This window comes from Ranitomeya variabilis, chromosome 3, assembly GCF_051348905.1.
Source record: "Ranitomeya variabilis isolate aRanVar5 chromosome 3, aRanVar5.hap1, whole genome shotgun sequence".
Classification (NCBI taxonomy): Eukaryota; Metazoa; Chordata; class Amphibia; order Anura; family Dendrobatidae; genus Ranitomeya; species Ranitomeya variabilis.
The window spans coordinates 21,633,761-21,651,065 of record NC_135234.1 but is presented as its reverse complement, the minus strand read 5'-3'; the positions used below and the strand labels follow the sequence as shown (position 1 = coordinate 21,651,065).

Genomic DNA, 17,305 nt, shown 5'->3' with positions numbered 1-17,305 from the left:
GAGTCCAATACTGCGGTTTATTTGCTGCCAATGGTGTAGCATCAATACCCCTAAGAGGAATAGGATTTTCTAATGGTTCAAGAGTAAATCCACAGCGCTTAGCAAATGAGAGATCCATGAGACTCAGGGCAGCACCTGAATCTACAAACGCCATGACAGGATAAGATGACAGTGAGCAAATCAAAGTTACAGACAGAATAAATTTAGGTTGCAAATTACCAACGGTGACAGGACTAACAACCTTAGCTATACGTTTAGAGCATGCTGAGATAACATGTGTAGAATCACCACAGTAGTAGCACAAGCCATTCCGGCGTCTATGAATTTTCCGCTCATTTCTAGTCAGGATTCTATCACATTGCATTAAATCAGGTGTCTGTTCAGACAACACCATGAGGGAATTTGCGGTTTTTCTATCACATTGCACCGAATTAGGTGTCTGTTCAGACAACACCATGAGGGAATTTGCGGTTTTGCGCTCCCGCAACCGCCGGTCAATTTGAATAGCCAGTGCCATAGTATCATTCAGACCTGTGGGAATGGGAAAACCCACCATAACATTCTTAATGGCTTCAGAAAGGCCATTTCTAAAATTAGCGGCCAGTGCACACTCGTTCCAATGTGTCAGCACGGACCATTTCCGAAATTTTTGGCAATACACTTCAGCCTCGTCCTGCCCCTGAGACATAGACAGCAAGGCCTTTTCTGCCTGAATCTCAAGATTGGGTTCCTCATAAAGTAAACCGAGCGCCAGAAAAAACGCATCAAGATCAGCCAATGCCGGATCTCCTGGCGCCAGCGAAAAAGCCCAATCCTGAGGGTCGCCCCGTAAGAACGAAATAACAATTTTTACTTGCTGAGCAGAATCTCCTGATGAACAGGGTCTCAGGGACAAAAACAATTTACAATTATTCACGAAATTCCTAAACTTAAACCTGTCTCCGGAAAACAGTTCAGGAATCGGTATTTTAGGTTCTGACCTAGGATTTCTGATAACATAGTCTTGTATGCCCTGCACACGAGTAGCCAGCTGGTCCACACTTGTAATCAAGGTCTGGACATTCATGTCTGCAGCAAGCATAGCCACTCTGAGGTAAAGGGGAAGGAGAAAGAAAAAAAAAAAAAAAACCTCAGAATCTTCTTTCTTATAATCCCTCTTCTGCAATGCATTAAACATTTAATACTGGCCTGGCAAACTGTTATGACCCCAATGGCGAGGGTCTCAGAGGAACGTGGAAGTCTGCAGAATACAAAAATCCAGCTCATAGGGCAGTGGTAACTGGGTTGACCATATATCTACTCCTAACGCCAACACTAGAAGTAGCCGGGGATCATTCCTACGTTGATTCTAGATGACACGCGCCAGCCGGAGAATCTAGCTACCCCTAGTAGAGGAAAACAAAGACCTTTCTTGCCTCCAGAGAAGGGGACCCCAAAGCTGGATAGAAGCCCCCCACAAATAATGACGGTGAGGTAAGAGGAAATGACAAACACAGAAATGAACCAGGTTTAGCACAGAGAGGCCCGCTTATTGATAGCAGAATAAAGAAAGGTAACTTATATGGTCAACAAAAACCCTATCAAAATCCACACTGGAAATTCAAGAACCCCCGAACCGTCTAACGGTCCGGGGGGAGAACACCAGCCCCCTAGAGCTTCCAGCAAAGGTGTTGTGAATTTGGATTCTGGGCTCCCCCGGTGGCTACTGGTGGAGTTGAGCTGGTGTTTTCGTCTTCTCTGTTCGCCTGTTCCCGTCGGGATGTGGGAGTCGCTGTATAACCTTGCTGCTCTGTTAGTTGCTTGCCGGTCAACAATGTTATCAGAAGCCTCTCTGTGCTTGTTCCTGCTCCTAGACAACTACTAGATAAGTTGGACTCTTGTCCATGTTTTGTTTTTGCATTTTTGTTCCAGTTCACAGCTGTAGTTTCGTTACTGTGTCTGGAAAGCTCTTGTGAACAGGAATTGCCACTCTGGTGTTATGAGTTAATGCCAGAGTTTTAAAGTAATTCCTGGATGGTATTTTGATAGGGTTTTCAGCTGACCATGAAAGTGTCCTTTCTGTCTTCTGCTATGTAGTAAGTGGACCTCAAATTTGCTAAACCTATTTTCATACTACGTTTGTTATTTCATCTTAATTCACCGCCAATACATGTGGGGGGCCTCTGTCTCCTTTCGGGGTATTTCTCTAGAGGTGAGCTAGGACTAATATTTTCCTCTGCTAGCATTATTTAGTCCTCCGGCTGGTGCTGGGCATCTAGAATCAACGTAGGCATGCTACCCGGCCACTGCTAGTTGTGCGTTAGGTTTAGTTCATGGTCAGCTCAGTTCCCATCTTCCAAGAGCTAGTTCCTATATATGCTGATGCTATGTTCTCTTGCCATTGAGAACATGACAGTTTGACCGGCCCACAAAGTGTTAATTGTTTGGGCTGAAGCAGGAGAAAACGAAGTGTTTAAGGGAATTTTTTTTTTTTTTTCCCCCTCAGAGTTTTGCTGCCTAGCCCTTAATTGCTGTCTAGCTGCTTCTTACCTCCTCTTAACCCTTGAATGGCTCTGTGTCCACCTGTTTGTAATGGATCTTCAGAGTGTAACTGCAGGTTTGAATAATCTCGCCACGAAGGTACAAAATTTGCAAGACTTTGTTTGTCATGCACCTGTATCTGAGCCGAGAATTCCTTGGCCGGAATTATTCTCGGGGAATAGATCTGGGTTTCAGAATTTTCGAAATAATTGCAAATTATTTTTGTCCCTGAAATTTCGCTCTGCCGGAGACCCTGCACAGCAGGTCAGGATTGTGATTTCCTTGCTCCGGGGCGACCCTCAAGACTGGGCTTTTTCATTGACACCAGGGGATCCTGCGTTGCTCAATGTGGATGCGTTTTTTCTGGCCTTGGGGTTGCTTTATGACGAACCTCATTTGGAGCTTCAGGCAGAAAAAACTTTGATGTCCCTATTTCAGGGGCAAGATGAAGCGGAAATTTACTGTCAAAGATTCCGTAAATGGTCTGTGCTTACTCAGTGGAATGAGTGCGCCCTGGCGGCGACTTTCAGAGAGGGTCTCTCTGATGCCATTAAGGATGTTATGGTGGGGTTCCCTGTGCCTGCGGGTCTGAATGAGTCCATGACAATGGCTATTCAGATCGATAGGCGTTTGCGGGAGCGCAAACCAGTGCACCATCTGGCGGTGTCCACTGAGAAGTCGCCAGAGAGTATGCAGTGTGATAGAATTCTGTCCCGAAGCGAGCGGCAGAATTTTAGACGGAAAAATGGGTTGTGTTTCTATTGTGGTGATTCTACTCATGTTATATCAGCATGCTCTAAGCGCACTAAAAAGCTTGATAAATCTGTTTCCATTTGCACCTTACCGTCTAAGTTTATTCTATCTGTGACCTTGATTTGCTCTTTGTCATCTATTACCACGGACGCCTATGTCGACTCTGGCGCCGCTTTGAGTCTTATGGATTGGTCCTTTGCCAAACGCTGTGGGTATGATTTAGAGCCTTTGGAGACTCTTATTCCTCTGAAGGGGATTGACTCCACCCCATTGGCTAATAATAAACCACAATACTGGACACAAGTAACTATGCGTATTAATCCGGATCACCAGGAGATTATTCGCTTTCTGGTGCTGTATAATCTACATGATGATTTGGTGCTAGGATTGCCTTGGCTGCAATCTCACAACCCAGTCCTCGACTGGAGAGCTATGTCTGTGTTGAGCTGGGGATGTAAGGGGGCTCATGGGGATGTACCTGTGGTTTCCATTTCATCATCTATTCCCTCTGAAATTCCTGAGTTCCTGTCTGACTATCGTGACGTCTTTGAAGAATCCAAGCTTGGTTCATTACCTCCGCACCGAGAGTGCGATTGTGCCATAGATTTAATCCCGGGTAGTAAATACCCAAAGGGTCGTTTATTTAATCTGTCTGTGCCTGAACATGCTGCTATGCGAGAATATATAAAGGAGTCCTTGGAAAAGGGACATATTCGTCCATCGTCATCTCCCTTAGGAGCCGGTTTTTTCTTTGTGTCAAAAAAAGACGGCTCTTTGAGACCATGTATCGATTATCGGCTTTTGAATAAAATCACTGTAAAATATCAATACCCATTGCCGTTGCTGACTGATTTGTTTGCTCGCATAAAGGGGGCCAAGTGGTTCTCTAAGATTGACCTTCGTGGGGCGTATAATTTGGTGCGAATCAGACAGGGGGATGAGTGGAAAACCGCATTTAATACGCCCGAGGGCCACTTTGAGTATTTAGTGATGCCTTTTGGTCTTTCAAATGCTCCGTCAGTTTTCCAGTCCTTTATGCATGATATTTTTCGCGATTATTTGGATAAATTTATGATTGTGTATCTGGATGATATTCTGATTTTTTCGGATGACTGGGACTCTCATGTCCAGCAAGTCAGGAGGGTTTTCCAGGTTTTGCGGTCTAATTCTTTGTGTGTGAAGGGTTCTAAGTGTGTTTTTGGGGTACAGAGGATTTCCTTTTTGGGATATATTTTTTCTCCCTCTTCCATTGAAATGGATCCTGTCAAGGTTCAAGCTATTTGTGATTGGACGCAGCCCTCTTCTCTTAAGAGTCTTCAGAAATTTTTGGGCTTTGCTAACTTTTATCGTCGATTTATTGCTGGTTTTTCGGATATTGCTAAGCCATTGACCGATTTGACTAAGAAGGGTGCTGATGTTGCTGATTGGTCCCCTGACGCTGTGGAGGCCTTTCGGGAGCTTAAGCGCCGTTTTTCCTCTGCCCCTGTGTTGCGTCAGCCTGATGTTGCTCTACCTTTTCAGGTTGAGGTCGACGCTTCTGAGATCGGAGCTGGGGCAGTGTTGTCGCAGAAAAGTTCTGACTGCTCCGTGATGAGGCCTTGTGCCTTCTTTTCCCGTAAATTTTCGCCCGCTGAGCGGAATTATGATGTTGGGAATCGGGAGCTTTTGGCCATGAAGTGGGCTTTTGAGGAGTGGCGCCATTGGCTTGAGGGGGCCAGACATCAGGTGGTGGTATTGACTGACCACAAAAACTTGATTTATCTTGAGACCGCCAGGCGCCTGAATCCTAGACAGGCGCGCTGGTCATTATTTTTCTCTCGGTTTAATTTTGTGGTGTCATACCTACCGGGTTCTAAGAATGTTAAGGCGGATGCCCTTTCTAGGAGTTTTGAGCCTGACTCGCCTGGTAACTCTGAGCCCACAGGTATCCTTAAGGATGGAGTGGTATTGTCAGCCGTTTCTCCAGACCTGCGGCGGGCCTTGCAGGAGTTTCAGGCGGATAGACCGGATCGTTGCCCACCTGATAAACTGTTTGTTCCTGATGATTGGACCAGTAGAGTCATCTCTGAGGTTCATTCTTCTGCGTTGGCAGGTCATCCTGGCATTTTTGGTACCAGGGATTTGGTGGCAAGGTCCTTCTGGTGGCCTTCCCTGTCACGAGATGTGCGAGGCTTTGTGCAGTCTTGTGACGTTTGTGCTCGGGCCAAGCCTTGTTGCTCTCGGGCTAGTGGATTATTGTTGCCCTTGCCCATTCCTAAGAGGCCTTGGACGCACATCTCGATGGATTTTATTTCAGATCTGCCTGTTTCTCAGAAGATGTCTGTCATCTGGGTGGTGTGTGACCGTTTCTCTAAGATGGTCCATTTGGTTCCTCTGCCCAAGTTGCCTTCTTCTTCCGAGTTGGTTCCTCTGTTTTTTCAAAATGTTGTTCGTTTGCATGGTATTCCTGAGAATATCATTTCTGACAGAGGGACCCAATTCGTGTCTAGATTTTGGCGGGCATTCTGTGCTAGGATGGGCATAGATTTATCTTTTTCGTCCGCTTTCCATCCTCAGACGAATGGCCAGACCGAGCGGACTAATCAGACCCTGGAGACATATCTGAGGTGTTTTGTGTCTGCTGACCAGGATGATTGGGTTGCTTTTTTGCCATTGGCAGAGTTCGCTCTCAATAATCGGGCCAGCTCTGCCACTTTGGTGTCCCCGTTTTTCTGTAATTCGGGGTTTCATCCTCGATTTTCCTCTGGTCAGGTGGAATCTTCGGATTGTCCTGGAGTGGATGCTGTGGTGGAGAGATTGCATCAGATCTGGGGGCAGGTGGTGGACAATTTGAGGTTGTCCCAGGAGAAGACTCAGTTTTTTGCCAACCGCCACCGTCGTGTTGGTCCTCGGCTTTGTGTTGGGGATTTGGTGTGGTTGTCTTCTCGTTTTGTCCCTATGAGGGTCTCTTCTCCTAAGTTTAAGCCTCGGTTCATCGGCCCGTATAAGATATTGGAGATTCTTAACCCTGTTTCCTTCCGTTTGGACCTCCCTGCATCCTTCTCTATTCATAACGTTTTTCATCGGTCATTATTGCGCAGGTATGAGGTACCGGTTGTGCCTTCCGTTGAGCCTCCTGCTCCGGTGTTGGTTGAGGGTGAGTTGGAGTACGTTGTGGAGAAAATCTTAGACTCTCGTGTTTCCAGACGGAGACTCCAGTATCTGGTCAAGTGGAAGGGATACGGCCAGGAGGATAATTCTTGGGTGAATGCATCTGATGTTCATGCCTCTGATCTGGTTCGTGCCTTTCATAGGGCCCATCCTGATCGCCCTGGTGGTTCTGGTGAGGGTTCGGTGCCCCCTCCTTGAGGGGGGGGTACTGTTGTGAATTTGGATTCTGGGCTCCCCCGGTGGCTACTGGTGGAGTTGAGCTGGTGTTTTCGTCTTCTCTGTTCACCTGTTCCCGTCGGGATGTGGGAGTCGCTGTATAACCTTGCTGCTCTGTTAGTTGCTTGCCGGTCAACAATGTTATCAGAAGCCTCTCTGTGCTTGTTCCTGCTCCTAGACAACTACTAGATAAGTTGGACTCTTGTCCATGTTTTGTTTTTGCATTTTTGTTCCAGTTCACAGCTGTAGTTTCGTTACTGTGTCTGGAAAGCTCTTGTGAACAGGAATTGCCACTCTGGTGTTATGAGTTAATGCCAGAGTTTTAAAGTAATTCCTGGATGGTATTTTGATAGGGTTTTCAGCTGACCATGAAAGTGTCCTTTCTGTCTTCTGCTATGTAGTAAGTGGACCTCAAATTTGCTAAACCTATTTTCATACTACGTTTGTTATTTCATCTTAATTCACCGCCAATACATGTGGGGGGCCTCTGTCTCCTTTCGGGGTATTTCTCTAGAGGTGAGCTAGGACTAATATTTTCCTCTGCTAGCATTATTTAGTCCTCCGGCTGGTGCTGGGCATCTAGAATCAACGTAGGCATGCTACCCGGCCACTGCTAGTTGTGCGTTAGGTTTAGTTCATGGTCAGCTCAGTTCCCATCTTCCAAGAGCTAGTTCCTATATATGCTGATGCTATGTTCTCTTGCCATTGAGAACATGACACAAAGGTCAGGATATAGATTTGGAACAAGCTGGACAAAAATACAAAACCAAAACAAATAGCAAAAAGCAAAAGGCAGACTTAGCTGATATAACTGGAACCAGGATCAGTAGACAAGAGCACAGCAGACTAGCTCTGATAACTACGTTGCCAGGCATAGAACTGAAGGTCCAGGGAGCTTATATAGCAACACCCCTAACTAACGACCCAGGTGCGGATAAAAGGAATGACAGAAAAACCAGAGTCAAAAAACTAGTAACCACTAGAGGGAGCAAAAAGCAAATTCACAACAGGCAACTATATCTTTTGGGGTTCATTCCGCTGGAGGCAAGTGAGGTCTTTATTTTCTCTGCAGTGCTAGTTAGCTCTTAGGCTGGTGCGTGGCGTCTAGAACCAACGTAGGCACGCTCCCTGGCTATCTCTAGTTGCGTTTGTCAGGCGTAGGGCAGCGGTCAGCCCAGGTTCCATCACCCTAGAGCTCGTCCGTAATTTATTTGTACTTTGCTTGTCCTGTGCTATCCCTAGCCATTGGGATTCGTGACAGATTCTACCTTGCCATATAAATGTAGACTATTAGCCCCTGAGAGGATTCTCGAATTGAATAGGTCTCAGCAATGAGAATCACCTTAATGTGGCTGCCGGGTACACATGAATTGGCCACTTTATGCGCTAAGTATTCTCAATTTTCTTCTTTAATCTAGAGCAGTAATGTAATTCAAATTTCATATATCTCATGTTTGCATGCTGTAGTGCTACAGAGGGCTACTTTATTTTGTTAGCCATACACAACTACCCCCCTCTTTCCTTGGTGTGAAAGAAAACAGACTGAGGGCGATTTAGGAGCTCAACAAGTGCATGGCCCCGACGTCTTCACCATTAGAAGTAATCAAGGGAACAGGGATAGATAGGGAACCTATAGCCTGAAGGACAGGGAAGGAGCCCCTGGTCCCGGGATATTTGGCAACAGAGTTGTGACAATGGTCAAAAGTATGTGTGCGAAAAAAAAGAGGACAGAATTTCAGGAAAATAACATCTTGCCTACCATTAAGCATGGGGGTAGATCAATCATGCTTTAGGGTTGAGTTACATTTCACAGGTAGAGGGAAGAATTGGTTCAATGAAATTTTAACAAATTCTTAATACAGATATAACACCATCTGTAAAAAAGCTGAAAATGAAGAGAGGAAGAGGATGGCTTCTACAAATGGATAACACACGTCACAGTCTACAATAGACAACCTCAAAAGGTGCATGCTGAAGGATTTACAATGGCCCTCACAGTCCCCTGATCTGAACATCAACAACATCTTAAGAGGTATGGGGTTGATCAGCATCCGTGGTGATCATAGATTTTATTTCGACATTAAAAAAAAACATCACTATGATACATAAACTACTCTATGGTGTATGAAATCCTGAATCATCCTTCTTAAAGAAGCAAATTGAGATGCATAAATCAGAAAAAAAAAAAAAAACACCATTAGAGGAAAAACCTCCACTATACTAAACAAAAAAACACCAGAAAACAGGCAGAGATGCTTACCTGTTCAAGGCCTCCAACAATTGCACTAACCAGGGTGCACCAGGCCCAAATAGAGATAGCAAATACACAGGTGCAAATAATACCTATGCAGCCAACCTACAGTCAGGAATTGGCCGCTTGGAGCACCCGTGCAAAAAATAGTCTGTATGTGGCATGTTCACACAGGAATGCAAAGTATATGGTGCAAAGCCTATTAATGACGCCACACCATATGTATAGCTGGCTAACCATGATGCATCCTGTGTGAACAGAGGCCACAGTGTACAGAGCCATCTAGGGCCCAGACGCACCCTGGAAAAATATAGTGCAATTGTTGGAGGCCTTGAACAGGTAAGCATCTCTGCCTGTTTTCTGGTGTTTTTTTTGTTTAGTATAGTGGAGGTTTTTCCTCTAATGGTTTTTTTTTTTTTTTTTTAGATTAGGACTGCCAAGATACAAGGACCCTTGACGTGGGTTGGCAGCTTCAATATTGTGGCCATAATATCAACCAATACCTTGCATACATTGTTATGTTTTTGGTGCACTGTATATTTTTCCAGGGTGCGTCTGGGCCCTAGATGGCTCTGTACACTGTGGCCTCTGTTCACACAGGATGCATCATGGTTAGCCCGCTATACATATGGCGTCATTAATAGGCTTTGCACCATATACTTTGCATTCCTGTGTGAACATGCCACATACAGACTACTTTTTTTTGCACGGGTGCTCCAAGCGGCCAATTCCTGACTGTAGGTTGGCTGCATAGGTATTATTTGCACCTGTGTATTTGCTATCTCTATTTGGGCCTGGTGCACCCTGGTTAGTGCAATTGTTGGAGGCCTTGAACAGGTAAGCATCTCTGCCTGTTTTCTGGTGTTTTGATGCATAAATCAGTGCAGATCTCTGCAGGATACAGCGCAGCAGTTTGCGTATTCTAGTGCATTTATTATACATACTATTATTGTAATCCAAAACTTCGGGGTATTACACTAATGTCCGCTCTTATCAGCCTGTTTCCATGTTAGTTTTCAATTATCCTGAGCAATGGTTCTCTGTCCTCAGCATAATTCCACGTGCAAACAATTATCATGAGCTATTGTCTGCTGTTGTCAGCCATTTATTAATTATATCACTTTTAATATTCTTAAGCTATTGTCTGCTGCTATCAGCCTTTTTCCTTTTATCACACTCATCTCCATGTTACCCTCGCATGTCCGCCAGACAAAAAAAATATTTGATTTTCTCATTTTTTTCATGATGCTTTTAGATACTTTTTATTTCTTCATTTATTCACATCAGAGAGAGTGAGGCCTAAGAAAAGGTTTGTCCTGAATACACGGGACACATTATCTGTGTAATCAGGAGCGATCAGAATATCCTCTGAGCTGTCAGTTCTCCAGTAATTCCCGGCCTATTGCATTTACTACTTGTCCTGATGGCGGCCATTTTCCAGCAGGAATCCTGTGTAATGTTTTATTATATCAGTGACCCAGAGACGAGTAATATGAGGAGACACATAACGATGGATGGAGCGGCTTCATCCTCAGTGGTGACCGGTATCTGGCCCGATGTGACATCACTCGTGTTCCGCTCCTCGTGATGTCACAGTGCGACCACCATTGTGATGTCCTGACTGTGGCTATAAGGAGGGACGCTCCGGAACAAGGCTTTGTCTGGAGAGGCTGACTGTGGACTACACAAGAAGCGATATTTTCCTCCAGGCTAAAATGCTGTTTCGAGTTCTTCTATTGCTGAGTGTGCTATTAGCACCTGTGGAGGGCGCTCCTACCAACACCCGCCCCCGTGATCCCAGGGCCGTGATCCCTGCAGGTAAGAGCTTTACCGGATATCCACCCAATATGGAGGTATTGGTCAGATGATACCTGTCATGGAGGGTTCTTCATATGTGACTTGTGATGTTCAGAGTCTTCTCATGTGATCTTCATCTTTTCTCCCTTAGATCACTATAGTATGTTTAATATTCCTGCTGCCGTCTGCTTCTTCTCTGGATTCCTCTTTGGTGTCATCTGTACCATCATATTTGGGTAAGTCTCACAATGATTTCTGGGCGACATGGGGGTCTGCATAAGAAATCTCACATCTTCAGGTCATCACACGAGTCAGTGCCGGGTACAACCTCGTGTAGACGCTTAGCGGCTCCTACACTGGGTCTGACCTGCCGGGAGCACAATGGACGATTCTGTATTCCGGAAATGACTGCAGAAAGGGACCAATAAAATAGATGGAGGACAATATATCTCATCATAGCACTGTGCAGAATGTAGAGATGGATTACTGTATAATGTCACTTCTGTTTATCATTTTACAGACATATAAAGAAGAATTTCCGTAGAGAAGTGACAAGACAAGATGGCGTGGACGCTGACATAAAGAGTCGGGCTGCTCCTAGCGGTAAGTGCGGCCGTCACCGACCTCACAGGGATATCTCTGTACAGACAGATACTTCTTGGAGGCTTTTATATTACATGGACCCAGTCCACATTGTAAAGTCGGAGAATTACTCTAGTGACATCTGTGTCATCTCTTTCATTACATGATATTTATTTATAAAGTAAAAATAATCTCTTCATAGATCTTGTATGTGACTATACCATAGCGATAGAAGAAACAATCTAGAAGAAATATAGAAGTTTTTCCTTTTGAATTGATTTCAATGTTCTGTGTTACAGGAGAACCTGAGGATGAAACAACTATCATACATGATGATGCTCCTCATGGACCCATCATACATGATGATGCTCCTCATGGACCCATGGCTGAACCGAGAGATGTCCACAAAGACACCAACATCTCTTCGCCTGGCCCCCATTATGTTGTGACCGATATTGACCCATATGAGGATATGATCATCTCCTCTGACAGTAAGTTTTAGGCTTTTATTACATGTACTATAACACGTATTTCACAGAAAAAAAAACTACCTAATAAAAAAAAAACTCTAAAAGAATCATGGTGGTAAGTTCACACTGGTGATTGGGTCCTTCAATCTTTAAGCTTTACAGTACAGTTTAGAGGTAACAAAAGTTGTAAAATATTAATATTGTTTATGAAATATCTAAAATCTTGTATTCTAACAATGCTAATTTCATTGTTTTGTGTTACAGAAGAACAAGAGGATGAAATACCTATTGTAATTGATGATGCTCCTCATGGACCCATGGCTGAACAGAGAGACACCAACATCTCTACACCTGGTCCTGATTATGTCATAATCACTATCGACCCGTATGATGATGAGATCATCTCCTTTGACAGTAAGTATCAGGCTTTTATTACATGCACTGAAACATGTATTTCACAGAAAAAAAACCTGCCTAATAATAAAAATCTCTAAAAGGAGCATGTCGCAGACCAAATCCTTACAAAAATGTTACTCTGGGGGCTGGGTCCATCTATTTTCATTAATAACTGTACCACTTAGAGATGATAAAACCTGCACAATATGAATGTATCTAAGAAATATATAGAAGCTTTAATTTATTAATTCTAATTTCAATGTTCTGTGTTACAGAAGAACAAGAGGATGAAATCATGAATGTAAATGATGATGCTCCTCATGGACCGATGGCCGAAAAGAGAGAAGTCCTCAAAAAGACCAACATCTCTACGCCTGGTCCTGGGTATGTGATCATCAATATGGACCTGGATGAGGATGAGATCATCTCTTCTGACAGTAAGTTCTCAGGCTTTTATAAAGAGTTTAACAGAAAAAAAATTGTCTCTAAAAGAAGAATGTAGGTAATCTGCCCTATAAATAGAGATCACGCTGGAGGTCGGGTCGCTCTATCTTCAAACTTTACAGTACCGTTTAGAGGTTACAAAACTTGTATAATATTAATATTCTTAATAATGATAATTCTAATCATAATGATAATGTCATTGTTTTGTGTTACAGAAGAACAAGAGGATGAAATAACTATTGTAAATAATGATGCTCCTCAAGGACCGATGGCCGAAAAGAGAGCAAACACCAACATCTCTACGCCTGGTCTTGGTTGTGTCATAATCGATAAGGATCTGGATGAGGATGTGATCATCTCCTCTGACAGTAAGTTCTCAGGCTTTTATAAAAGGTGTTTATAAAAACAAATCAGTCTAATAATAAAAAAAAAATCTGTAATAGAAGCATGTGGGTGAATGAACCCTATACATAGAGGTAACTTATGGTTTGGTCCCTCTATTTTCATACTGTACTGTGCCATTTAGAGGTTTTAAAACCTGCTTGGTAGTAACAAACAGATAGAAACTATTATTTTATTAATGATAATTTCAATGTTGAACCTTACAGAAGAACAAGAGGATGAAATAACTAACGGAAATGACGATGCTCCTCGTGGACCTATGGCCGAAAATAGAGATGTCCTCGAAAACATCAACATCTCTACACCAAGACCTGATTATGTAATCATCAATATGGACCTGGACGAGGATGTGGTCATCTATTCTGACAGTAAGTTTACTTTCTTGTTCACCTTGATAAAAAGAATAATTACTACCATAAATATCATCAGTACGTCTAACTTACATAAAATGAATAAATTAAAATCTACCAATCTTTTAATCACTTTCTTTTACAGAACAAGAGGACGGAGAACATATTCCACCACCTCTGTCTACAACTCCACTACCTCTGTGTCCTCCTCCGTATACTACTCTGCCTCTTGAACATTTTGATGACGATCTTGGCCTGGCCAAAGACATGGAGAAATGTAAAGTCTTCATGGAGCTTATCCTTAAGGAACGTCTGGCCTACTATGCCAGCCAAAACCTAATGTAAGTCCTTAGGGCTCCTGTGAATTTTTATGATATATGTTATATTTTAGTATTAACAAGCAATAGGATAAATAATTAGACATTGGGCACTAACGTCCTAAACGTTGACAGCATTCTTTTTCCTTATGGCGTCTAAATCATCAGTCTGTGAGCCATGAGACTACATGAGAAAGGCTGTTGTCATTCTAGACTCACCAATAGAATACAATGTAAATTATCTTTAATACATCACAATATATAACAAAAATGGACGATCATTCGAACAAGAGTCGGTGATCAAGGCATAAACAATAAGATGAATATTTTATCATGATCACATTATGCATATAAAGCAATACTGGGGTAAAATGTAAATGTAATAATTCACAAAAGCTGATGGAGCGATAAAAAGTGCTCAATATCAACAATTACATTTACATCCAGGTGCCATAACCAATATTCAGCCTTATTAATGCGCAGAACTCAGAAGAAAAAGTCACGTCAGTGCCAAGTACGTTTAGACATGCTGTAGTACCAGAAATGCCAGCCATCACATCAACCTGACAGTGGCTTCACCATCACAGCTTTTTCAGGAGTTATAGGAAACGGTGTGCAGCGCTGTATATGTACTATATGTACCACGAGAGAGGGATTCCTAGAAAACTGTAATCTAATAACACAAGAACAAACAATAATAGTCAGGGTACTATTCCTATCACAGCAATGATCAGGTGTAGAACATACCTGAACATTGAGATGAAATAATGCCACTATATATTACATAGCACTGTATTATAATCTACAGATAATGGACGACATGTAAACTTCTTCTGTTGCCCCACTCATTATAATCTGTCACCATGTATATATATATTAATCTTTACTGTCTTGCTGATTTTGTAACATATATTTTCCAGGTGAGGCAGAGCGGGGTCTCGCTGTGTTCCCACAAGGAATATGGGATCCAGCTGGAGATGACAACTTTACATCAACAAGACGAGGCAGATTCCGGGCTCGGTCTCTGTCCTCAACCACTGGATACGACGTTTTCTGGACTTTAAGCAGCTAGACGCACTCACAGAAGAAGTGGGTTTCCTTCTGCAAGACGAGACAGATTCCGGGCTCGGTCTCTGATCTCAACCACTGGATACGACGTTTTCTGGACTTTAAGCAGCTAGACGCACTCACAAAACAAGTGGGTTTCCTTCTGCAAGACGAGACAGATTCCGGGCTCGGTCTCTGATCTCAACGACTGGAAACGACGTTTTCTGGACTTTAAGCAGCTAGATGCACTCACAGAAGAAGTGGGTTTCCTTCTGCAAGACGAGACAGATTCCGGGCTCGGTCTCTGATCTCAACCACTGGATACGACGTTTTCTGGACTTTAAGCAGCTAGACGCACTCACAGAAGAAGTGGGTTTCCTTCTGCAAGACGAGACAGATTCCGGGCTCGGTCTCTGATCTCAACCACTGGATACGACGTTTTCTGGACTTTAAGCAGCTAGACGCACTCACAAAACAAGTGGGTTTCCTTCTGCAAGACGAGACAGATTCCGGGCTCGGTCTCTGATCTCAACCACTGGATACGACGTTTTCTGGACTTTAAGCAGCTAGATGCACTCACAGAAGAAGTGGGTTTCCTTCTGCAAGACGAGACAGATTCCGGGCTCGGTCTCTGATCTCAACCACTGGATACGACGTTTTCTGGACTTTAAGCAGCTAGACGCACTCACAGAAGAAGTGGGTTTCCTTCTGCAAGACGAGACAGATTCCGGGCTCGGTCTCTGATCTCAACCACTGGATACGACGTTTTCTGGACTTTAAGCAGCTAGATGCACTCACAGAAGAAGTGGGTTTCCTTCTGCAAGACGAGACAGATTCCGGGCTCGGTCTCTGATCTCAACCACTGGATACGACGTTTTCTGGACTTTAAGCAGCTAGATGCACTCACAGAAGAAGTGGGTTTCCTTCTGCAAGACGAGACAGATTCCGGGCTCGGTCTCTGATCTCAACCACTGGATACGACGTTTTCTGGACTTTAAGCAGCTAGATGCACTCACAGAAGAAGTGGGTTTCCTTCTGCAAGACGAGACAGATTCCGGGCTCGGTCTCTGATCTCAACGACTGGAAACGACGTTTTCTGGACTTTAAGCAGCTAGACGCACTCACAAAACAAGTGGGTTTCCTTCTGCAAGATAAGACAGATTCCGGGCTCGGTCTCTGATCTCAACCACTGGAAACGACGTTTTCTGGGCTTTAAGCAGCTAGATGCACTCACAGGAGAAGTGGGTTTCCTTCTGCAAGACAAGACAGATTCCGGGCTCGGTTTCTGATCTCAACAACTGAATACGACATTTTCTGGACATTCCGCAGCTAGACGCACTCACAGAACAAGTGGGTTTCCTTCTGCAAGACGAGACAGATTCCGGGCTCGGTCTCTGATCTCAACAACAGAATACAACGTTTTCTGGACTTTAAGCAGGTAGACGCACTCACAGAAGAAGTGGGTTTCCTTCTGCAAGACGAGACAGATTTCAGGCTCGGTCTCTGATCTCAAACACTGGATACGACGTTTTCTGGGCTTTAAGCAGCTAGATGCACTCACAGAACAAGTGGGTTTCCTTCTGCAAGACGAGACAGATTCCGGGCTCGGTCTCTGATCTCAACCACTGGATACGACATTTTCTGGACTTTACGCACCTAGATGTACTCACATATTAAGTGAAGTACCTACTGCACACGAGACAGATTCCAGGCTTGGTCTCTGTTCTCATCAGTGGATTAAACAGTTGATGGACTTTCTGCAGCTAGATGTAATAACGAATCAAGTGAGTTACCTACTGCACCATGACACAGATTCCGGGCTCGGTCTCTGTTCCCATCAATGAACATCTACAGCGTAAGGGAAGGGCAGTCCTTCAGCCAAGGTTCCATAGAGGTTTCCTCCACCGGGGGTTTTTCCTCTCCTCAGCGCTGAAGGTCGACTCTTCGTGAGTCAATGCCCCTTTGTCATCATTATTATCAGGCACTTTTGAAGATTATTGCCCTGACTTCTAATGGGAACTTCTACATTACCCACCTTTAAAGAAGTTAATAAAGAAGTCAATAAATCATATGTAGCAGTGTATCTGTGCCTCTATCGATCCTTACAATACAGCAGAATATGTACAACACTGTGAGGAGGGAATATTTTATGTAACATTAAACACATGGCGGCTTACTGTATATTCGTGTTTTCTCACAATCAAACTTATTTGCCACAAATTTAACATTCCTCATTAATCGTGTCCATCTTCTTCGGCCTGTTTCACAATGGGGCTGATACCAGTACGACCAGGACGTTAATGTCACTGCACACCATACAGTTATGGCGCACATCATGATATCAGAACATTACGACTTGTCTCGCCCAAGGACTAGTTATTACCTCTGGGGACGCACATCAGTGGCAACTGCTCCGCGATGGCACGGCTCGAAGAAATGTCAGAGGCCTGGCCAAGCTGGAAATTCCAACCGAGGAAGCAGAAGAGAGAAGATGCTTGCAACCGGAGAAGGCGAAAGAAACTTTTGCCGGCATTCTATGGTTCAGCAAAATGGTTGCTGCCGCTGTCAGCCATAATGCTCAATTTGAGGGGAACAAATTGCAGGTATCTG

At 43.9% G+C, this 17,305-nt stretch overlaps 2 protein-coding genes across 2 annotated transcripts; both read left to right on the top strand.

The window, feature by feature from the left end:
* Window positions 1-10,582: 10,582 nt before the first annotated feature.
* On the top strand, window positions 10,583-12,810 carry LOC143817600 (uncharacterized). The gene is made up of 7 exons (XM_077299089.1): window positions 10,583-10,708; window positions 10,839-10,923; window positions 11,208-11,290; window positions 11,569-11,760; window positions 12,004-12,153; window positions 12,411-12,633; window positions 12,795-12,810. Exons 1-7 carry the CDS (start codon window positions 10,606-10,608, stop codon window positions 12,808-12,810), a joined length of 852 nt encoding a protein of 283 aa, XP_077155204.1. The 5' UTR covers window positions 10,583-10,605.
* On the top strand, window positions 12,808-14,675 carry LOC143817898 (uncharacterized). Its single transcript, XM_077299365.1, has 4 exons — window positions 12,808-12,947; window positions 13,188-13,349; window positions 13,477-13,672; window positions 14,569-14,675. Exons 1-4 carry the CDS (start codon window positions 12,848-12,850, stop codon window positions 14,570-14,572), a joined length of 462 nt encoding a protein of 153 aa, XP_077155480.1. The 5' UTR covers window positions 12,808-12,847; the 3' UTR covers window positions 14,573-14,675.
* Window positions 14,676-17,305: the final 2,630 nt, after the last annotated feature.